We start from the raw sequence: 23,827 nt of genomic DNA, 5'->3' as shown, positions 1-23,827 counted from the left end.
ACGACCTGTCCAGTTCTTACCAGGAATCCGATAGTAAGGTGACAGCCGACGGAGTGGTGGGACTCACCCGAGCCTTTTTAGCTGCAGGCGCTCAGTGTGTGCTGGTGTCTTTGTGGCCCGTGCCTGTAGCTGCCTCCAAAATGTTCGTCCATGCTTTCTACACAGCCCTGCTGAACGGCACAAAGGCCAGCGCCGCCCTCGCGGACGCCATGAAAACGCTTCAGGGCAGCAAGCAGTTCTCTCATCCTTCCAACTGGGCAGGTTAGGCCATTATTTGAAACAGTGCCACTGTGATGATCATTTTTTTATAGCAGACTTGATAGCTAAAACCTCATCTTTTTTGCATGTTTCTGTAGGCTTCATGCTGATTGGCAGTGATGTGAAACTGAACAGTCCCTCGTCTCTGATTAGCCAAGCCCTGGCTGAGATCCTACAGTATCCGGACAAAGCCAGAGATGCCCTGAGGGTCCTGCTGCATCTTGTGAGAGACGCACAAAGCATCAGAACATGCTCTGAATCATATCACACCCCGAACGTTACAACCACAAAAGCTGTTTGTTTTTGTTCTGTGCAAGCTGCATGGATGTTTATTTTAGACACAGGTGTCAAACTCCAGTCGTCAGTTTCCCCTACCTGTCATTACAGCTGATTGAAGTCTTGCTTGATTTAAAAATTCACTTTAAAACTCTGTTTTATCCAGCAGCAGAGAGGTTTGACATCCATGTGAACTGTAAATTAGTGAACGTTTTTAAATGTACCGGTCTCTCTTCACCCCCAGGTCGAGAAATCACTGCAGCGTATTCAGAGCGGTCAGCGTAACTCCATGTACACGTCTCAGCAGAGTGTGGAGAACAAGGTGGGCGGCGTCCCAGGCTGGCAGGCTCTGCTCAGTGCTGTGGGCTTTAGGTTGGATTCGGGCGGTGCCGGCCTCCCTGCTGCCGTTTTCTTCCCTATGGCAGATCCCGGAGACCGACTCCAACAGTGCAGCGCCACCCTGCAGTCTCTGCTAGGTACACGAGTTCATCATAGCCTTTAATCAGTCACAGTGAGTCAGGCGACGTTTATCTATAAAGCATAGATGTTGACTAAAGTGCTGTACAGAAACAAAACTACGCTTACATTTGCAGCATTTAGCAGATGCCCGTATCCAAAGCCACTTAGAGTAGTGCTTCACACAAGACGAGATTTATTTTAATGGAAGCGTTAATTCAAGTGGTTGGTGAAGAGGTAGCCCTAACCAAGGACACTAAAGCTTTTTAATGCTTTATTTATTTGACACACACTTTTTATCCAGTTCAATGCATCTCAAATTCGCCTGTTTAAAGGGCATATCATGGGTAAATTCAGGAGCAAGATCAATGTAATTCTCATCTCATCTCATTCTCATTATCTGTAGCCGCTTTATCCTGTTCTACAGGGTCGCAGGCAAGCTGGAGCCTATCCCAGCTGACTACGGGCGAAAGGCGGGGTACACCCTGGACAAGTCGCCAGGTCATCACAGGGCTGACACATAGACACAGACAACCATTCACACTCACATTCACACCTACGGTCAATTTAGAGTCACCAGTTAACCTAACCTGCATGTCTTTGGACTGTGGGGGGAAACCGGAGCACCCGGAGGAAACCCACGCGGACACGGGGAGAACATGCAAACTCCGCACAGAAAGGCCCTCGCCGGTCACGGGGCTCGAACCTGGACCTTCTTGCTGTGAGGCAACAGTGCTAACCACTACACCAGGGGTGTCCAAACTGATCCATAAAGGGCCGTGTGGCTGCAGGTTTTCATTCCAGCCATGCAGCAGCACACCTGACTTGACTCATTCAATCAACTGAACTGTCTTCACATAGTCAAATACTTGCAGCCACACCCACCCTTGATTAAAGGGTGGGTGTGTCAGTTGATTGAATGAGCCAAATCAGGTGTGCTGCTGCATGGCTGGAATGAAAACCTGCAGCCACACGGCCCTTTATGGATCAGTTTGGACACCCCTGCACTACACCATCGTGCCGCCCTCAATGTAATTCTCCTATTTTATATTAAACTTTGGTCAAATATCTGTAACATTCTGCATTCTCTGCAATTTTTTTTTTTACCTTGCGCAATGCCAGAAAAATTCAGTTGAAATCAAGCCATTTGAGGCGAATTGGTCCGCCTCTGAAAAAACTTGGCATTTGGATTTCCCGGCAAACATTGATTTTCATGGCGTCGCGTGCGGGACGCCTCCCTCTGAAGCCTACGTCAGTGTTGGTTTGTTCATGAGAAAACGACCTGGTGGTTTTCTGCAAATTTCTTCAACGTTATCACGTAATTATTAAAATGGTTAACAGATGTATCATAGGAGGGTGTAGCAACACCAGTCTTGATGGGATTAGTACTCATCGTTTCCCAAAAGACCGGACAATGAGAGAGAAATGGGAGCACTTGGTCTACACAGGCTGTGCACTGAAACCGTGCAAAGCTCTCGCAGCCTGCTGGCGCTTCCGCAGGTGACGTCACGAATCTGGCTCCAGACTCCCTTGGGATTTTTCCAGATGCGTTTTGTTATTTTATTTTTTTCTGCTGTAGACAGATGGCCTTGTGCAAAATTACCCTTCTGGATGAGTGTGTAAAGGGACATTCTTTCATATAAAAAAAAAAAACGAAATTGGTCCAGAATATGCACTTTAAGGGCCTGGTTTAAAAGCCCAACAGTGACACTCTCTCTGGAAGTCCGAAGATTAAATCTTGCAACCACCTGGTCATTGAACTCACTATGCTGCCCCTGAGCTTACACATCAGTCAGTCATTTTATGACAGGATTAAAAAAAGAAAATGAGGTGGTTTGACTTGTGGTGTTTGCTCCACCCTTCCCATTTCAAAATGGCTTCCACAAGCATCATCTTTCCTGAAGATCTGTCCAAACACATCAGAGGGCATCGATCATTTAATTCTCAGTAAATGCATCAAATCACTATATATCAGCGTTGTAGTCGAGTCACTAAACCTCAAGTCCAAGTCCAGTCACGAGCCCCCAGCATTCGAGTCCGAGTCATTAAAAAAAATTATTTTTGAGTCGAGTCCGAGAACAAGACTCCAACCGCACCATTTGACGCTGGCTGTTTCAGCGCCATTAATATTAGTTTGTTCCTGAACATGACGCATGAACAGGTGAATGTGCTTCTCTGTATCAGGGAGTGTGAAGTATTCTGTCAGAGATGGTTGGGAGGTGGATGTAAGTGCAGAAGGTGTGTTTATTAATACAAGTGAAGACACGTAAACAATCCAGAACGGCAGGCAAAATCGTAAAACGGTGAAATGGGCAATAGGTATTGGCTCTTTGAAAGAATGGAGTGAAATAACTAAAAAAATATCAACTGAGAAGAGGAACTGAAATGTTTAAATGGTTTTCATACGACTCAGATTTTGTACCGAGCAGGTATGACACAAGGTTCAAAAGTTGGACAGAAAACGGACTTGCAGCATACTGCACACTCTTAGATCAGGATAAAGTTTTGAGTTTCCAGGACCTAAAAGAAAAATTTGGTCTTCAAAACCAAGATCATTTTAGATATCTACAAATCAGGGATTTTATGAACAAGAAATTGGACTTTACTTCAGGAAGGGATGAAATTCTTAATATTTTTAAGAGGGCTTACAATAATGCCACCCTCCAAAAGATAATATCTAAACTATACTCAGCTCTTCAAAATCTTTGAGGAGATCATACCCTAGAAATTAAGGAAAGATGGGAAGCAGAGGGAGGCCTCACAGTCTCACAAGAGGAATGGGACAGGGCCTGCAGACAGCAGTGGTCAGTGACAAGCTCTCCCTCCTGGAGGGAATTCAGCTGGAAAAACGTGACTCGATTCTTTCGTTCTCCAGCACAAAAGACCAACTATTCCGATCAGACTGCCTGCTGGAGGTCCTGTGGGAATACTTTAGCAAATCATTTTCACATTTTTTGGGGCTGCCCCTCTGTGGCTCCATTCTGGAGAGAGATTCTTGGGATCCTGGAGACAGTTTTTAAAAGGAAAATGGTTCTAAACTTCAAAGTCATGTACTTATGTGATCTAGATGGACTTGAATATGCAAAGCGGGACAAATACCTGCTGAGAGTGTTGTTAGTGGGGTGTAAAAAGGCTCTGACCCGAAAATGGCTTAAGAAAGACAAACCAACAATAAACGAGTGGATTGATGTAATTTACGATATATATGTTATGGAGAGAATTACATTTAAACTAAGAAACCAAACTGATATTTTTGAAGAGAACTGGTCAAAATGGCTCAGCTATGTGTTAACTGTAAGACCTGATTTCATATAGACCGCAAAGACAAGGTCAAGCCCTCCATCAAGATTTATTTTATTTATTTATTTATTTATTTTTCTTTCCCCTATTATCGAGCAGCATCCTTATATTTTTATATAAGATGTGCTTATTTTGACTCTGCTGCCTTGCATAATGCACAATTCTCCCCTCATCATGTTTGTTTGTTTTTTTGTTTGTTTTTTTGTGCCCAATTGGCACGTGTGTGTGTGTGTGTGTGTGTGTGTGTGTGTGTGTGTGTGTGTGTGTTACTAAGAAAAAAACTAATAAAGAGTATATTAAAAAAAAAAAAAAAGAAATGGGCAATAGGTCGAGCAAGGCACAAACAGGCTATCGGAGACTCGGCAGAATCAAAGACGAGAAACAGGAAATCAGGGATCAGGAACCCAAACAAGGAAATAAGGCTCGGTAATGTGTCAGCAATGCAACTCAATACTTCGCAAAGTAAGTGTGTTTTCACAGTTTTTACATAGGCGCGCTGATTGCACCTTAATCCTGTGCAGGTGCGAGTCGTTTATGGCACGCACGTTGTCCGGAACGCACCCGAGAGTCTATCTGATGCGCAGGTGTGACGCTCTTGCACAAATTGGTACAAAAATTTATGTAAATAAAAATATCTTCTGCCAAATTATTACGGCATGTTACAAAAAAAAATGAAGAAAAAATCCGAGTCCTCGTTTCCAATTTACAAGTCCGAATGCAGTTAATGCACGAGTCCGAGTCGTTAGTGCTCAAATCCAAGTCAAGTCACGAGTCCTTAAAATTAGGGCACGAGTCAGACTCGAGTACTACAAGCCTGCTATACTGTATACACACCATAGCATAAGAGTTATATATCATCGTGTTATCGTTCATAACACGGAAGATAGGGAAAGTAAATGCGTAAAACAGAAATGTACCACAAATCTTCAGGCACTGTTTAGACATGTACACATTTTAGATGCGTCTCAGGAAGGTTTATTCTATGTCCATAAAAGCAGAACACTGACAGACACTGGCTGAATGGAGAAACATGTTTGTAACTCGAATATGCGTCGATATTTGCATCCCAGTCACCCGACACTTTGTGGTGAAAGAGATGCTGCGAGGACAGAAATCACAATGCCGTCTTGCCCTGTGTGTCCTCAGGCCTGCCCCCTCCTGCTCTCCAGGCCCTGTGTAAACTCATTACAGCTTCTGAGACGGGGGAGCAGCTCATCAGCAGGGTGAGGCATTGCAGCAGTCCACAGCACTTTACACAACTTCAAATATTTAAAGCTAGCGTGATGCTTATATGCATCTTGAGCAGTATTTTCAGAGGCCTGCATGCATATTGTGCAGTTACTAATGCTTGCTTCACATGCCATTAAATCCTGTCTTCTTCTCTTTTTCTTAACCTGCCATTTGAAGGCTGTTAAAAATGTAGTGGGAATGGTAAGTGCTTTCAGTAATCGCACTCAGCTAAATTGACCTGCTTTTCTAAACATACCTAATAATAAGGCTAGTTTTGCAACAAATTTGTGTTCTCTTTTCTGATCAGGTTAATTAGCGCCTCCTCTAAACATGCATTTTTTGCAAACTCTTTCTCGGCAGCTTCATCAGGTATTGGTCCAACTGCAGTCTGGAGAAAAGGAGCAGGATTTCTCGCTGGCCCCCATCCAGGTGTCCATCAGCGTGCAGCTCTGGAGGCTGCCTGGCTGTCACGAATTCTTGGCTGCTCTGGGTAAGCGCTGAAGCAGACTCAACATACTGTCTGAAGCATGTGACGTTATGTTCTTGAAGATTAGATTCTGTATCATGTGTGCATTCCAAGAATGGACTTTGGAGCCTCTCTGTCTTTTTCCAGAATGCGTTATCTCTGTCTTTCTCTCGTAGGATTTGACCTGTGCGAGGTTGGTCAGGAGGAGGTTGTGCTAAAGACTGGGAAACAAGCAAACCGGCGCACTATGCACTTTGCCCTGCAGTCTCTGCTGGCCCTGTTTGGTAAGACTCCTCATCCGCCTTATTTACCCATCTGATAAAAAGCATATCTCTCTGATTGCATGTAGCGTGCAAATGGCTAAATAGAAATGTCGGCTTCTATTTTTCAGACTCCACTGAGCTTCCTAAGCGTCTGAGCTTGGACAGTTCTTCATCCCTGGAGTCTCTAGCTTCAGCTCAGTCTGTGTGCCAGCAGCTGCCTGTGGGCTATGCCAATCCTCCCTTCTCCCCTCCGTGCCCTGACAGCCTGGCATCAGATGCCATCTCTGTCTACAGCCTGAGCTCCATTGCCTCCTCCATGAGCTTCCTGCCACGGCCCGATGGAGCATCAGATGTCAGTGGACAGCGTCCACGCCACGCTAGCCTGTTCACCCCACAGCGGCACTCGGCTGTGCCACGTAGCCGCTCTTCGCCACATGGTGCTGCCCGTGGGCATGATGATGACGAGTACCAAGGCTTCAGCATCATCAGCAGTGAGCCACTAGGTACCCATTGCGACACGCTTCCCCGACCAGCTGGGCATCAGCGTGGTACCGGCCGTGGGGGAGCAGGTAGAGGCTACGTGGCATCCGTGTCATCTCGAGGTAGCGTCAGCACCCCAACGTCACCTGTGAAGACCGCCAGCCTGATACCCAGTGCGAACTCACCCTTCCAGAAGACAGGCAAAGCAGGCAACTCAGACACTGGAGAGTCGGATCAGTCTAGCACAGAGACAGACAGCACAGTGAAATCGCAGGAGGAGCACCCTCCTGCACCTGTCGCATCTCTTGACCCACAGGAGCTGGCACAGAAGATCCTCGAGGAGACGCAGAGCCACATGCGGGCAGTGGAGACACTCCAGAGGGGCAGCATTTCAGGGCCAGGTGATGCCCCAACACCAACTGGAGGCTCTACCTTCCGCTGCTCAGAGACCAGTGCTTTCAGTCGACCCAGTAGTAGAGCTAGCATCAAATCACAGAAGCTTCAGAAGATCAGCTCGGGTTATAACAGTCCCGCCATGTCAGAGACATCACTGAAGGACAGCAGTCAGCCATCGCCCACTTCTGACAGCCTTCATGCCCAGTTCAAGCTTAAATACCCAAGCTCACCTTACAGCGGGCACATCTCGCCCAGCTCAGGCCACCAGTCACCTGCAGGCAGCGCACCTTCCCCCGCCCTGTCCTATTCCTCCACCGGCTCCACACGTTCCAGCCCAGGTGACCTTGACCGCCTCAAACTGGCTGCCATCGATGAGAAAGTGCAAGCCATTCACAATCTAAAGACCTTTTGGGCCAGTGCCACTCAACAGCAGCAGTCTGGACCAATGAGGGCCTTCCATGGTGGAGCAAAATTGAGTGCTTCCCAAAGGGATGTTCTAGGCCTTCTTAATCTGTCCCCTCGCCATGGCAAAGGTCACAACCTGCCCAGCCATGAACTTCAAGACATGGGACTTCAGTCGATGGAGCCCAGCTCTAAAAACCCACCAAATGGCCATCGGAAGATGGAGCCAAAAAGAGTCGCCCCCTCTCCCACGGCTTCCACAGGGAGTAGCCCTGGTTCCCATACCATCAGACTGCCCACAGGGAACGGGTATAAATTTCTTTCCCCTGGGAGATTCTTTCCCTCATCTAAATGCTGAAAGTTCTCTCCTACATTTGATTTTTTTTTTTCCCTGAAATGGTAGGAGTGGAATATTTGGATGCGTGCCATTCGTTTGGAAACAGTAGAAAGGATAACACAAGTTGATGACCCAGATACGAGCCTCATTTTGTCCACTGTGTCAGATTGACCAGAGAGCATATAATCCTTATGCTTCCACCTACACTGTAAAAGAACCATTGATATATGCAGACTGACCCAAGAACTGACGTGTCAGGAAAAAAAAAAGAAAAGAAAAGATGATACCAGAATGGTATTAGTACAAAAGACGCTTGCTGTTTGTGTTAGTGAAGGACCACATGGCTTTGACTGGTTGGTTTCATTTGATTTTTGGTTTTCATTTTTAATATAATTATTGTTATTGTTATAATTATGGATTGTAATTGTTATTACAGTTATTTTTTTGTAAATTAAAACAAGTGTTTTGCAATCAGTATTATACATTTTTATATTATTAAAGAGACACACCATGCACAAAAAAAGATGAACAAACATTTTCATATTTTTATTGAAATGGTGAAAAGAAAAATGCATCTGACCTGACATCTATGTGAATTGAGTGTCAGTATTAAAGCATGGGTTCTCTTGCTTTTCAGTGATTCGATGTCTTTTTAACAAAAAAAACGATTTTGCATATGTTCTCATCCAGAAATATCTCAGTCATTTCTCAGTAAAAAAAAAAAAAAAGTCTCAATAAAAGGGTTTAATTTACTTGCTTGGAGTTCTACATTTTTGCTTATTCTCTGACGCTGATGCTCTTAAAATGAGAAAGGTATTAAATGTTCTAGTAGATTTTATAAACCGTCTCTCTTCTAAATAATACGCGACGTTATATTGGACTACAAAACAAATATCCATTTGGCATCATTACCAGATATATCGTCAAAGGCTGAAACTACAATTGCAGTCTAAAACAAATCCCGATAGCTTTTTTTTTTTTAACCATTATTTTCAATGCACTTTGTAGGACCACAATTACAAAAAGTCGTCCATCTTCTACCTTGTACCATCACAGGATCAACACTGACCTAAGATTATTTGGGTGATGGATAAGTCACAGCATAGCAGTTACACGGAGATGGAAGTGGACAGTGCACTGTTGTATGATTTTTACCTGGCACAATTCTTTTACGTCATTTAAAAGAGAAATTTCCCATCACCTAGCAACCTTTTTTTTATGTATGAGAATTATACTGACTGACCACTTTAATAAGAATTTCTATACACCTTCTCATCCAATCAGCCAATGCATAAACTCCTGTAGATACAAGTCAAGAGTGTCATTTAATATTCACACCAAACATCAGAATCACGGGGAAATGTGATCTCAGTGACTTTAACCATGGCATGGCATGGTTGTTGGTGCCAGATGAGCTGGTTTGAGTTTTCCATAAACTGCTGAGTTGGATTTTCATGCACAAGAGTCTCTCGAGTTTCCACAAAATGGTAAGAAAAACAAACAACCATTCTGCTGGTGGAAATGCCTTGTTGATTAGACAGGTCAGAGAGGAAGGCTGTGATAACTCAACCATGGTGAACAGAAAAGCATCTCAAGAACACACAATACAGTTGAACCTTGAGGCAGATGGGCTAAAACAGGAGAAGACCACATCAGCTTCAGCTTATGTCAGTCAGACACAGTATAGGAATCTGAGGCGACAGTGGGCACAGGCTTTCCAAACCTGGACAGGAGAAGATTGGAAAAAGACCAGGTGAACAACATGTCATACATTCTGTTCATTTATAGTTACATTTAATGTCAGAGGCACAGGCAAACACCTACGGTCAATTTAGAGCCACCAGTTAACCTAACCTGCATGTCTTTGGACTGTGGGGGAAACCCATGCGGATGCGGGGAGAACATGCAAACTCCACACAGAAAGGCCGTCATCGGCCGCTGGGCTCAAACCCAGGACCTTCTTGCTGTGAGGCGACAGTGCTAACCACTACACCACCGTGCCGCCCAAAACAGTAATAACATGATGATGAATTTTGTCCTGCCAAAACAGCAATAACATGATGATGAATTCTGGATTCTGATTGGTCACAAGTTGTTGATTAATTTTCTGTAGCAGCAGCTCAGACAATAATCTGGCTGCGAAGGAAATCACAGGCATATATTAATACACTTGTTCAAATATGCCATCACTTCTATAGTAAGTACTTGGATGGTGGATGCTGATATAAAATAAAATAAAAATAAAATAAAGGGTTATGTAATGTTCTGCCCGTGTCCGCGTGGGTTTCCTCCGGGTGCTCTGGTTTCCCCCACAGTCCAAAGACATGCAGGTTGGGCTAACTGGTGGCTCTAAATTGACCGTAGGTGTGAATGGTTGTTTGTCTCTATGTGTCAGCCCTGCGATGATCTGCCGACTTGTCGCCCATAGTCAGCTGGGATAGGCTCCAGCTTGCCTGTGACCCTGTAAGACAGGATGGGTGGCTATGGATAATGGATGGAAGGAATGAAAACTGATATTTAGATAGATAGATAGATAGATAGATAGATAGATAGATAGAACTTTATTGATCCCTTTGGAAGGGTTCCCTCAGGGAAATTAAAATTCCAGCAGCATCATTACAGGATAAACAGAGAATAGAAAATAAAAAAAAACCCTTCTAGATAAATTAAGTATTAATTTACATGAGCTCGGTTAACATGATCTCCTTTTGCATAATTTACATACGCTTCTTGATCTGCTGAGAAAAATCTCATGTTCAGTTATATACTGCTTTATGGCACTAATGTGATCCACTTTTTGTTTATTTGGTGTTAAAAAGAGGTGGCACGGTGGTGTAGTGGTTAGCGCTGTCGCCTCACAGCAAGAAGGTTCTGGGTTCGAGCCCCGTGGCCGACGAGGGCCTTTCTGTGTGGAGTTTGCATGTTCTCCCGTGTCCGCATGGGTTTCCTCCGGGCACTCCGGTTTCCCCCACAGTCCAAAGACATGCAGGTTAGGTTAACTGGTGACTCTAAATTGACCGTAGGTGTGAATGTGAGTGTGAATGGTTGTCTGTGTCTGTGTGTCAGCCCTGTGATGACCTGGCCTGCCACCCTGTAGAAGGATAAAGCGGCTACAGATAATGAGATGAGATGAGATGAGTAAAAAATTCTGCCACAATTACTGAGGATTACTCAAAAAAAAGTCTTATTTCCACTGAGGTCCATTAAAGGTCAGAAAGGTGCTGAAGATCAGCCAATCACAAGTGCGGGAGGCGGAGCGAATTCTGTTGCTTTGAGAGATGACGTCAACTTCCTGGCGCATGCGCAGTCGGGTGGCGAGAAGATGGTGATCATCAAGGAGTAGTGAGTTGAAGTGTTACAGTTCTAACTAGTCGCCCTTGTTTTGCGCCTGAACGCGCTGCCTTTTATTTAATTTGGTGTACATGAGGTGTAATGTGTGTTTATCATTTTTATATGTATATATTTACTCTTTTTAGGGGTTTTTGCGCCGCTTGTTTGAGAGAGTTGTGAAGGTGGATACCGGCTTGTTTAAGGCCCAGCTTAGCCGCATTAGCATCCTAACCCTTTGCTAACATGCTAATTCAGTCAGTCAGTCAGGGAGGAAGGAAGGAAGCTGGAGAGAGCTCGCTTTAGCCGAGCGGGCTAACCTGGAGCCGTGAAGGTGTAAGCTGTGAGAGAAAGATATTAATTCGGTTGCACAAAAAACATATATATAGGAATGGGGACACAAAGCGGCGACAGATATTGAGTTTTTGACAGGAAATGTGACTTTTTTTTTTTTCCCGTCGAAAAGTAAAGCCGAGAAAACGAAACTAGCGGTTTAACGGCTTTTCGGCAGGTTAAGTGCTATTAGAGTAACAATAAAACCTCTAGTGAGTGTTTTGTTTGTTTTTTTCTGGCTAGTTATTTTTACTGGCAGCTTGTTCGGTCTACTAAGGGGGGGAAAAGTAACCCGACTATCGCCTCTTCCAGTATTTCCCTGTATTTACATGTTGTGCACTTTTTAAGCTAATCATATTCACATCAGTCTCGGGTAGAGCTCGTTATTCCACCTAACAAGTCACTAAACTGCACCGTGAACTCAACTTGTTGCCTTTTTTTTATTTATAAAACACTTTTTTTTTTTTTAAACACTACAGCTTCACAGAAATCCAGATGTTAATTGAGCAGGCCAGTGGTGACTGTGCAAAAAAAAAAACACTTCCTGGGAGGACTTAAGGAAACAGAACATATCCCCTTCTGGTGGCTTTTTGGATAGTGATCTAAATCATTCCACTTTTATCAAACCCTACAGTACTAAGTGACTTGTGGATGTTCAGTATGAGCTGATTTTGGTGATCAGTGTATAAAAGCTGTGTTCTCGATCAGCTCATATATCCTGGTTGCAGGAAGTTTGTTTGCATGTTACCTAAAAACATAATTAATCCTGCTCAGCTCTAGTTGTGATCTGACTCATTTGAAAGATTTTTTTTTTTTTAAATCTACATTATTATTATTTTTATTAAAACTTTTTTTTTTCTCTCCAAGTTCTACTCTTACACCTCTTTGTGTTGGATCAGCGTCTCGGGCTGAAGTTTCCTGGAACGTTGCAGTTTGCATGCTGTGGTTTTGAGCTTGTAAAGCGTTGACGTGGCCTGTGGTCTGGATTTTGATTATTCATAAAATAAATGATCAGCATTGAGCTTTGTGATCAGAAAGCCACGTGTTCGTCCAGGCTCAGGGTTCTGTGTATGTGTGAGATTTAGATGGAGTCTTTCTTCACCAGTGTTGCACAGGATAGATTTAGGATGAATGAAGCAGCTCGTTTATGTCCTGGTTTCTTTCATATCAAGTGGTGAAAGTCCAGGGTTTTTTGTTTGTTTTTAAAGCCCAGACTTCTACCACACGTTCCAAAATCCTGCCCTGTAGTGCCTTCTTTCCTGCACATTTAAGTGTTTTCCCTGTTCTAACACACCCACTAGAACTCATTAAAATATTAGACAATCTGATGATCTTCGATGATTGTTTTTTTTTTACCCTCCTCCCTGATGACATACAAGGATGTGAATAATGATTGGTTGCGATCCATCTTGTCGTGTTACCAGTCTTCTGACCAAGACATAAGAATATATGGCACTGTGATTTGCCTCATCTGATAGTGACCATTGTGAAAGACAAAAAAAAAATCATATCTCGTAGTTTGATCCTGACTTCCTCATTCTAGAAGAAGAAATACTAAAATGTGCATGACACAGGGTTCTTCAAAACCAGGTTTGGGAACCCGTGTTCCCTTTTCTCATTTTTAATATGACTTTTCCATACAAAGTTACTTGACTCTTATTGTTTGGACTGCTGCTGTAACTGTCTGTGTGTTTTCTCATTCTGTTCTCTGTCTCGTTCACACAGTCGTGTGGTGTTGCCATGCTCGGTAGAAGAGGTGAGTTGTTCCCCTTCTTATCTCTAATTTGATGTTTTCTTATCCCCAGTAATGTCAAAAGGGAATGATGATGTTGTAACAGTTTAAAGCAACCAAAGATTGATTCAGATTACATTTCCTGTCCTTTCTTTGCACGATTAAGTGCATTCGAAGTGTAAAATAAATCCCATTTTTGTATAAAACAATGTCCCTGAGTGTAAATGTGCTGGAACTTAGAAACCTGATCTTCAGCAAAATGTGAATCAATCACCGAAATACCACTTCATCAAAACGCTCGCAGTCCCAGTGTGAGTACCACAGGTTATATTTAACACGCGTTCAGTTGTGTGCGGTCGAGAAAAGCTCGTGGTAGACGCCCTGTGGCCACATGTCGGCCCTCTGCAGGATTTACATCTCCATGCTCGAAGTGGAATGCTTGAGGACTGAGCTTAATGGATTACAGATTTCATAGCATAAACATTCAGCTGCAGTTGTATTTCCCTACTGTTTACTGCTGTGCTAATTTGCTAACAGTTGCCATGACTGAAGTAGCACTTTGTATGAGTTTTTGTGTAAGTTGAGACTGGTTCAAAAGAGCCTGGTTTATAATGTAATCTGGCCAATATGCTTTGTACTGCATTGAAATGAATCGTTGTTTATCTCAAAGCAGCTGTCTATTTCTCTGACTTCACTAGATTTGGTATTGACAAGGGCACTATTGTATCTCTAAATCACAGAATGGAAGAAGTAGGCTTTCTGTGTCGTAGCCTGTGTGCTATAACAATGTCAAACAATATAGAGATTCTTACAAGAGTACCCCCCCTTTTTTTTTTTTTTAAATTAGGTACATTTAACCCATTAAATGCAGTGTGTTCATTTAATTTCTCTCTTCCAACCCCAAAGCCTTTATCTTGGCCCTTCCATGTTGATTTTATGTGAGAAGTACCAGTTACAGTTGTATGCTTAAGTCTGACTTTCTTTTAACTGGGCTGAATGAAACAAGCAGAACGTGACATGCAGGTTTAATCGATCTATTTGAATTGCAGCGTGATTGTTGCACGTTCTTGTAGCCTCATCTTTATTTGAATGCCAGTCTGTTTGTTTACTTCTTTTGACCACAGATTTCCTTGATGGTTTGATGGTTGAATGACTTGATGGTTGAAAATAATAGGAGAATTCCATGTTAATAGGCTTGTAATTGTGTTTTCTTTTTCTTTACCCAACCACACAGTACCAAGTGGGCCAACTTTTCTCGGTGGCTGAGGCCAGCAAAAACGAGACCGGTGGCGGCGAGGGCATCGAAGTGCTGAAAAATGAACCGTACGAAAAAGAGGGGGAGAAAGGACAATACACGCATAAGATCTACCATCTAAAGAGGTCAGCGAATTGTTTTAATCCAAAGCTTATATTACTGCATTTATTCTGATGTGTATTGTATTTTCTATAGTAGCAGCTAATTCACAGAGGCTTGGATCATCACCGCATAATTTAAGCCTAAAAATAATCAGTTTCACAATCTGTTATTTAACACAGAAAACAATGTAGAAAGTGATTAGTTATTTAATAAACTAAAAAAAACTTGCTATTGGTGGTAAGACAAATTTAAAAAAGAAAAAAAACACCTTTTGTGACACCTTGTTTTGTCATTAGTTCCTTTTCTAGCCATAACAGCACAGGATGTCTCTTGCAATAGTTTTTTTTTTTCCCCATCCCCCCTCTCAAAGTAGGAATTGCATTCATCCTAGAAAACAATGGCACATGATTGTGAATCTGCAGTGTCTGTCTGTAGGAAACAAAAAGAGGAAGTTTTAGGAAGTCTTGTACTGACAGTGTGATGGCTGTTTTAATCTCTCTCTCGCTCTCTCTCTCAGTAAAGTGCCTGGTTTTGTGAAGATGATTGCACCAGAGGGGGCTCTAGTATTCCATGAAAAAGCCTGGAACGCCTACCCATACTGCCGTACTAGTATGTTTAACTCTCAATCCAATCTCTCACACACACCATCAACCACTTGCTCTCAAACTTGTGTAAAATCTGATCACTTAGTACTAAAGCTACTATTTTTCAGAGATTTTTGACATGAGCCCCTGAAATCAAATACTGTCTGTTAAATTGAGTTTCTGTGGGTCTGAATAACAGAGTTGATTCCAGTGAGTGGTTTTGAATTGTGAAATGCTGTCCAGCTAATGGCTGATTTTATTTTTATTTCTTTTCTGGACATTTCCTGCTTGCTGCATCATTTACTTCAGTTGTGACGGTGAGTAGTGTTAAATTTTCCAGTCTGGCCTCACGTACTTCTAGAGTAACAGTGGTTTGCAGTTTGTATTCGGTTTCATAAGTCGACAGCTCAGAGCCGGGATTCACATTTTCTATACAGTTCTTGTGTATGTTACTCTATAGTACGGCTTACTGCTTTGTTCTAAAATGAGCTGTACATCTCAGGATCTAACACAACCCTTGCTTTTGCAGAATGAATACATGAAAGATGACTTTATGATCAAAATTGAGACATGGCACAAACCGGATATGGGCTTCACAGAAAACGTAAGTGATAACAGACCCCTTTAAAAAAAAAAAAATCGTGAAGATAATCATTGACTGTCCATGTTGTTTGATTTAGGTGCACACATTAGACCCAGAGACGTGGAAGACAGTTGAGGTGGTGCACATCGACATAGCAGATAAATCCCAAGTAGAACCTGGAGTGAGTCCACCATAAATATTCAATAACGATCTCTAATTGTTTTGCTAAATGTACATTAGTTTTGGAGGAATTCTGCAGAAAAGAACTAGTTCAGGATCTAAAGAGTTTACACAATTCCCACAGTTGCTGTGATTATTTCTGAATTCTGACTAATACAATACAACCCAAATGAAGTAATTGTACAGCGGCAGGTATAAACAAACCCAAATGCTTTTTATCCATTTCCGTAAGATTAACCTAAAACCAGTAGCAGGGGTCTGACTGTCATTGGGAATTTGAGCTTGTTCCAAAGAAAGTTTAGAGGCTAAAGAAGTATTTTGGCAAAAATTCAAACTTGGTTTTCTCTTCGCCCCAAATGTTGTCATTCAGCCAAAACATATTTTAGTTTAATGTTTGCTTCTTTAGTTGTGCACTGAAGCTGTGGGGCTGATTCAGCGAGCAAGTTAATGCAAGTATGCACAAAATCCTGTAAATATATGCTTACAAACTTTGAATATCTGCCTCAGAACTCTCTCATCTACTTTTTTTTTTTTAAGTAATGTTACACAGACATGCTGGTGATTATTAAATACATTAGCATTGTGGCATTGGTGAAAACTGAGGACACAAAACATACGTTAGCTGCTTGGGTACATTTGGGCTAGATGGAAAATTGGTGCTATATAAATATAAAGGAAAGACTAGAGCTCGGAGGTTGCTTTGTGTGTTTAATGATTTAAGTGGATCAGTTTTGGGGCAGGGTTAATCCTAGTTACCATCTGTGCAAGGTATTTGGTGTACAGGTCTTGGAGATTAAAAGGGTGTGTGTGTGTCTGCGTCCAACAGTGTCTTTCTAAGGGCAGATAAAAATGTGAATGTTTTCCAGTATAGAGTAGAGCAAACCCTAACCTTCCAGCTGCAGCATATGCTCTGTGAAGAAGCTGCTTTATCTGTATCTTTGCTTTATTAGCTATCACATAATAAAAAGAAATGTTCCCATGCTTAGATCTCAAACCTTTTAAGTTTGATCAATGTGAAAATGCTGTGTTCTGCAGGACTATAAACCGGGCGAAGACCCTGCACTCTTTCACTCGGAGAAGACAGGCCGAGGTCCACTCGGCCCAAACTGGAAGGTGCGAGACCAGCTGCTGTTTTTCAGTTACTTTCAGTGTGTGTTTATATCAAAGATGCATAGAAACTGGTCACTTTAATAGAAACTCCTGTAAACTTGCTCATTCATGAAATTGTTCAATGAGCGCAGCAGCGCAACGTGTAAAATCATGCAAATGCACATCAAGAGCTTCATCAGAATGGTGAAAAATGTGATCTCAGTGATGCTGACTGCGATATGGGTGTTGGTGCCAGATGGACTGGCTTGAGTATTACAGAAACTGCTGATCTCTGGGAATTTTTACAAGTCTTTAGACTCGATGCAGAATTGTGTGAAAAACAAAAATCGAGCCGCAGTTCTACAGGCGGAAACGGCTTGTTGATGAGAGAGTTCAGAGGACAATGGCCAGACTGGTGTGAGCTGACGGGAAGACTATTGTAACTCAAATAAAACTGGAGATCCCAAGAGGTCAGCAGTTTCAGAAATACTGGAACTAGCCTGTCTGGTATCAACAACCCTGCCAGGGTCAAAGTTACTGAGATCACACACACACATTCTGACGTTTGATATGAACAAAAACTAAATCCCTTCACCTGTATCTGCACAACTTTATACATTGCGCTGCTGTACGTGTCCTGTAAGAGTTGATGTGACACAATGCCATGCTACTTTAAATGTATTAGTTTTTTTTGAGGGAAACAAGTTGTGAAGACGACGCTCATTTCATTGTGTGGGTGGGTGGCAGTGCCACTCAAAACTGTGTACATCAACAGGCCACGACCTTCTTGGATCTAAATGAGTTCTTGATGAAACAAGTTGTTTTCTGTAATGCACTGCTATCATATCATTCACTGTCCAGTTTAGGTCTGGCTGTTTATCGTTTACTTTGCAGGATTTCTGGACTTTTATTTACGTCCTGGATAATTGCGTTTACTTTCACAGGCAGAGCTCAGTGCAAAAACAGATGCTCCACGAATGTGTGCGTACAAACTCGTCACCGTGAAGTTCAAGTGGTGGGGCCTTCAAAGCAAAATAGAGCAATTTATCCACAAAGTAAATATCAGCATTCACTCTGTGTTGTTCTTGAAACGTTTGTCTACCTCTAAATATAATGTAAGAGTTCTATATGTGCTCTTCATAAAGGGTGCTATGAGCTACCAGTGCCTTATAAGTGATAGCTTGTGTAACATTCTGAACGACTGTAATGATGCACACTGTCGCTGTGTCTTGTTGACTTTTGAACGAGTACCCTTTTACTTTTTCTGCTTCTCTCTGCAGCAAGAGAAAAGGATCTTCACCAACTTCCACCGGCAGCTCTTCTGCTGGATCGACAGGTGGGTGGAGCTCACCATGGAGGACATCCGGCGAATGGAGGACGAGACACAGAAGGAGCTAGAGGAGGTCAGGCTTGTAGCAGGACAGTATTATGACATTTAAAAGCACTGAACCTGGTTTAATGACTCTTATTATTTGGTGTCTTAATAGTGCACCGTTACATTACATGAGTGCAGGCAGTTTGTCGCTCCTGGTGAGGAACACTGACTGACTCAAGCTGGTTTCTACATCAACAAAACTCTGACTGCAACCACGGCTAATAAACTCAAGGAGCAGTCTTAGGGTGGCCTGACTTAGCTGTTGATTTGGGGCCTGATGGTACATGTAGTCTGTGGTTAAGGTGGCTAGTTCAGTCTTTTGTTGTAAATGTAAAACGCATCGCTGTCCAGGAGTAGTATAAATCCCGTGCTTTTTGTGTAGTATCAATCTCTGTGCTTATTGATCTTATTTTGTATTCAAGATGCAAACTTTATGACTGGAAATATTTAGGATTTTTAATCAAATTTGTGATTTGTTATTATTCTGTCCAGTTGTTATTCAACCCTAGTTACGAATTCTGCAAAATTTACAAATTGGGTATATAATACTGTGTGTTTTAATCATTAACACCTCCGTGTTTTTATATCGGGTCTGAACATAATGAGAAAAGCACACTTTCATGCTTTAAAGGACTTGCAGATCTGCTCAGTATTGTTTTCTTCTTCTGGTTGCCACTGGCCACTCTGTAATATTCTCTCTATTTTCAGTGTATGTTTTTGTTGAATGTAACCCAGCACAAAGAAGGCTGGTAATTGGCCCAGCTTCTTCCTGTCAGCCTGTTAGAAATGTGATCCAGCCGTGCGGCCCCTCCAAAGCCTGACGCACTCTGTGATCATTTTCAGCACACAGCCAAGGAAAACCACAGACTTTCCACTCCTTGGGAAATATTGATCAATACTCTCTCTTCCAAGGGCCCAAGGCGTAGTCTGGTATTACTTGAACTTGTAGCAGTAGTTTGCCAAAATTAATAGGTAATATTGATTCTCAAATGGTCAACTTTCAGTCTCATTAGTCCCATTCTGTTATTATTTAAGTTTTAAAAATGGACGTTCTTTTCCTCCTGCGAACGTGGCAAATATGGAGTTGGAGCCGAGGTACGAAGCCTTAACACTGAACAATTTGTTTCTCTGCTTCTAAACCTCTGCCAAGTTTAAACTGTGCTGATTTTGCCTAATATTTAATCTGATGGTTTAGCTTGGCTTTGTCTTCCAGACCCAAGACCTTCCAAGCGCTGCTTTTCCAAAACTTATTTGAGGATTTGATGTTCATTATGATGCTGATGATTTACTCCCTTTTCTGTAACCCTTTCCTCTTTTACCCCACCAGGAGTGTTTAAAGCAACGTGACTATATTGTGTGCGCTAATGAGTTCCTGTTTTGGATGTAGATGCGTCATAAAGGCAAAGTAAGAGGCACCACAGCGGCTGAAGATTAGGGGTTGGCCATCTGATAGGCATGCAGGTGGAATGAGATCTGTAAGTTCTCCAGGACTCGTGGTGTCGGTGTTTCTCATCGCTTGCATTCGCTCACTTTATTTCCAGGCACTGTCTCCATTCAGGTTCACCACCAGCAGGAATTAGGAATACATCAAGACACAAAAAGGGTGTCATGAAAAGCCTCGGTCATGTTTTAAGATTAGTCAAAGCAATGATTATTCCCTAGACAATGCTTAAAGCAGCCAGCCGTGTTGGAGTGTTTGCCAAGGTCAAGAGAACCTGCACCACCCAACATGACAAATCAGCAACAGAGGTCTGAGCTCATCTACTGATCATAGCTTCAAAAAGAAGCACAGAAAAACCTGGATCAGGGATCCTTATGAGAGAACATACTGCAAGTTTGTAGTACTGCGGATCACGGTTTAAGGTTTTCAATAGCATAACAGCTGATCCAGTTCATGAAGACTTGAGGAGCCGGGAGAAGCTTTACTGGAGCAGGGAAAACTTGGAAAAATAGTACCGAATTGACGAGTTTACATGCATCCTTTCGGGTTGTGAGTCTGAATGGAGGCAGTCAGTCCTGTACCATCTTCAGGCTGCTTGTACATGTCGCCAAGCATGTAAACTAACAATCATCAAATCTTTTTACCTCTCAGTCTTGTTCTATTTGGGATTTTGTCTCAGCTTTTTTTCCTCAACCATATTTTCTTTTTTTCATCTCGTATTCAGTATGGAGAGATGATGCTCAGCTCTGGAAGTGCCATCATTTTCTGTCTGCAGGCTCACTCTATTAACAAACTCTTTCTCAGAAAGGAGATGAAATCTTGGGTACATATTTGATCTGTTGTTCCTCCTCCCTCTGTTCAGCTCTTCACTGCATCCTTTTCAGCTTTCTCTGATCCAGTGCTTACAAAGTTTGTCTGTTACTAACAATTCCTTGCTATTTTTTTCCCCCTCCTATGTGAAATCTGAAATGTTTATCTTCAGTGGTCTGTGCGAATGTACTGTTTCTCTTTGACTGAGCTTGTGGTAAAAGGCATAGTGTTGAACCTACTTCTGGTCTTACAAATGCAATGTCGAGGTACGCGTGCGAGAAGATCAGGCGCTTGCATGGCGAATGACGGAACGCATAGGATGTGTACAACAGCGCCAAATATTGGTGATGCTCAAAATAGGCTTGCTCTTTGCCCTTCACTTTCAGTCATTCTGCCCTTCACGTTTTCTCCCCCCCCCGTCTCTTTCAGCTTCGTAAAACCGGTCAGGTACGAGGCACCAGTGCTGCACATGAACAGTGAGACAAAACTAAAGAATCCTACTGCAATTTGCTGATGAAGGAATGACGATGCGACACACAAGCAGAGATGGCCTATGGTGGGTTCGAGTCCTCCACCGGAACGATGAGAACATCCTAAACGATCAGTAGTACTGTAGCCACCTCAGCATCTTACTCAGCACACCAAACAGCCTCACGCTGACAGACTCTCTCACCTATATCTACTTGCCTATAATAACTTCCTTGGAGAACGGTCGACCCTGTGCTTTAGAATTGGAAATTGAATTATTTTTAGAAATAAGGTTTCGTGATATTCATTTAAACTCAGTGACAAGCATTGGACCAATTTTAACTGTCTGATTATTAAAATATCCAAATGCTAACTGTAGCTCTTGAGGGGTTTTTTGTTTGTTTTATTTTCTTTTGTTTTGCGCCATGCTGTCTCGCCATTTCAACAGTTGTATGTTTTTTTTTTTTTTTTTTTGCCCCGCTCAGATTAAGCACCTATGTCAATAGAACTGAGGGGTGTGTGTGTGTGTGTGTGTGTGTGTGTGTGTGTGTGTGTTTATTATTATTATTATTATTATTATTATTAATAGTCATGATTATGCTTTGCCTGGTATTTAGTGGATTATAATAGCTTTTTCTTGTTTTGTTCTAGAAAATATTATGCTGTTGCATGAAGGGAGAAATCTGCAGTTAGAAAAGCAAGCGCGCGCACGTGCACACACAATTTGACATCAATCATTCTGTCACATTGGATGAAGCACACAGACCACAGAACCTCTTTGGTTGGTGGCTTTGCATGCGCTTAGCTATGCCATGACAGAGCAGGTGTTTTTTTTTTTTTTTTTTTCTCTCTCCTCTTCTCCTCCCACCCCGACTGGAGGTCTTCCTGTCCTCAGAGGGGCCTCCATCCTCAGCACTGAGCGGAGTGTTCATTCCTTCCATAACTCAGTCTAACTACCAGTGCAATTACTGCTGCTTTTCTAGAGCTCTTGGAGCTAGTAGTTTGCTGCTAGATCTTAAATGTCCTTGTGTTTCTTGGTGCTGGCTGAAATGCTAATCATCCAAGAATCAAGTTTTTTTTTTTTTTTTTTAAATGGACCTAGAAATAAAGAGAAATTACTTCTAAGCTTCATACATGTACTGTATGCTGACTCGTCAGATTTCGAGATATGTAGATGTTACCCAAAACAGGCCTTTTGTGCAAACTTTTTTTCATGTCCACTTGGTTCTCAGTCTGGTATCTTAAATTGCATTAACCAGCCTAGCAAAAAACCAAAACGCATAAAAAAAAAAAAAAAGGTGGTTAGCTTTCTTACACTGGTCACGCAAGAGGCTGAACCTGCTATACAGGGCTTTTTTCTTTTTTTTTTTTTTTTATTATTTTTTTAACTTTTTTCTCTACAATGTGCTTTAAGTAGAAATGTGTACAGTTTTCTATCATAGAGACTTTAAGAGATTCCTGATATTTCATTATGTTCACAGAGAGGTGAGTGACACAGCTGTACAAGATTTTAACTGTAGATATCCACTTTTATATTTTGTAGTCTGTGTGATGGTCTGCAGGGTTTCCTGAAGGTTGGAGTTTGGAAGTAAAGTTGTATCTGATGCTCTGTAACCCTCCCAACCTTCTCAGTTCTTCTCCCCCCTATTGGTATATAACGAGACATGTATTGATGGATGTGGTGAATGTGAAGTGAATCTTTTTGACACAATCAATAGATAAGTATATTGTGCGTTGGTTTCCTCCTTCCCCCCCTTTTTTTAAAGAATAACCTGACATCCTTGTGAATGTTGAATGAATTGTCTGGAGTTGGCAGCATCTTTTTCAGGTTCAGTCACTAGGTGAATGCCAGCCTCAGTGCCAGTCACCGTTTTTGTCTGGAGGCTTGAACTTCTCTCATCAGGTTTTGTTTGCCTGTTTTCTTGAGCAGCACAAGAAATTATTCTAAATCAAGATTGTGTGTGTGTGTGTGTGTGTGTGTTAAAGCTTTTACATGAGACTTGACTGTGCAGGCGTACTATTGTGCCATCACAGTTTCTTTTGTGCACTGTTTGTTTTATATACTGAAAACACTCCCTAACTATCAGGAAGAAGGGAACAGTGAAGAAGGGTCTCAGACATGTCTGTTTTTAGCTTTTTTTTTTGATCAAAGGATGTAATTTTTTTTTCTTTTTTAAATTCGACAGCTCCTCTATCCATATTCAATTGAATATGTAATAAATTTCTCAAGTCTCTTTTCTCAGTCTTTTATGTGCTTTTTTTTTTTTTTTTTAAGACTTCGTGTCCTACTCCACCACGTGACAGGTCCGAGTACGCCTGTCTGTCTTGCCACTAGATGGCGCTGTGTGGCTTTAGCAGATTTAAGAATGAACTTTTTAATATAGTGCAAGAAAATATGCAGTCTGAAACATTGACAAGCCTGATTTTGGATAATATTCTTGTGTGTGAGAGAGAATTATATAATTTATTATTATAATACACTTGAACTAGGCACAGTGTCTCATTTATTGCTTCCTTTCACGAATTTGCACAAAGTTTGATCCAAACCATGCCATGATCTGTAATGTGTGTGTTAATATAATGATGTTTAGTGTGTATTAAAGCACAGAGCAGCCTGGTATAATCTCACCGGTTACTTCGCCTCTAATTCCGATTATACACTGGCTTGTCTTTGCATCTGTGTG

General features: G+C 42.1%; 2 protein-coding genes across 6 annotated transcripts in view; both read left to right on the top strand.

Annotated features, from left to right (window-relative positions):
- ttc28 (tetratricopeptide repeat domain 28) overlaps nt 1–8,585 on the top strand; it is a 473,297-nt gene extending 464,712 nt beyond the window's left edge. For 3 of the 5 annotated variants that reach the window (XM_060909514.1, XM_060909516.1, XM_060909519.1), the window contains 8 exons: nt 14–261; nt 357–481; nt 779–1,010; nt 5,437–5,513; nt 5,698–5,721; nt 5,881–6,010; nt 6,163–6,270; nt 6,378–8,585. In XM_060909514.1, coding sequence (XP_060765497.1) covers nt 14–261; nt 357–481; nt 779–1,010; nt 5,437–5,513; nt 5,698–5,721; nt 5,881–6,010; nt 6,163–6,270; nt 6,378–7,885 — 2,452 coding nt within the window. In that variant the 3' untranslated portion in view covers nt 7,886–8,585. The remainder of the gene's footprint in view (nt 1–13; nt 262–356; nt 482–778; nt 1,011–5,436; nt 5,514–5,697; nt 5,722–5,880; nt 6,011–6,162; nt 6,271–6,377) is intronic. The other 2 variants (XM_060909515.1, XM_060909517.1) reach the window with 1 other exon arrangement.
- Nucleotides 8,586–11,172: 2,587 nt separating this feature from the next.
- pitpnb (phosphatidylinositol transfer protein, beta) lies at nt 11,173–23,377 on the top strand. Its single transcript, XM_060909073.1, has 12 exons — nt 11,173–11,206; nt 13,250–13,280; nt 14,491–14,636; nt 15,131–15,222; nt 15,507–15,514; nt 15,727–15,801; nt 15,878–15,961; nt 16,996–17,073; nt 17,994–18,104; nt 18,330–18,452; nt 19,812–19,899; nt 21,105–23,377. Exons 1-11 carry the CDS (start codon nt 11,187–11,189, stop codon nt 19,857–19,859), a joined length of 816 nt encoding a protein of 271 aa, XP_060765056.1. The 5' UTR covers nt 11,173–11,186; the 3' UTR covers nt 19,860–19,899; nt 21,105–23,377.
- The last annotated feature ends 450 nt before the right edge of the window (nt 23,378–23,827 follow it).

Source organism: Neoarius graeffei, chromosome 25 (genome assembly GCF_027579695.1).
Source record: "Neoarius graeffei isolate fNeoGra1 chromosome 25, fNeoGra1.pri, whole genome shotgun sequence".
Classification (NCBI taxonomy): Eukaryota; Metazoa; Chordata; class Actinopteri; order Siluriformes; family Ariidae; genus Neoarius; species Neoarius graeffei.
Note: the sequence above shows the minus strand (reverse complement) of the source record. Positions and strands in the feature narration are given on the sequence as shown.

Coding starts and splice junctions, on each gene's coding strand:
- pitpnb (XM_060909073.1), top strand. CDS start 11,187: ATGGTGATCATCAAGGAGTA. Junction 15,802..15,877: donor ATATGGGCTTCACAGAAAAC/GTAAGTGATAAC, acceptor TGTTTGATTTAG/GTGCACACATTAGACCCAGA. Junction 17,074..17,993: donor CACTCGGCCCAAACTGGAAG/GTGCGAGACCAG, acceptor TTACTTTCACAG/GCAGAGCTCAGTGCAAAAAC.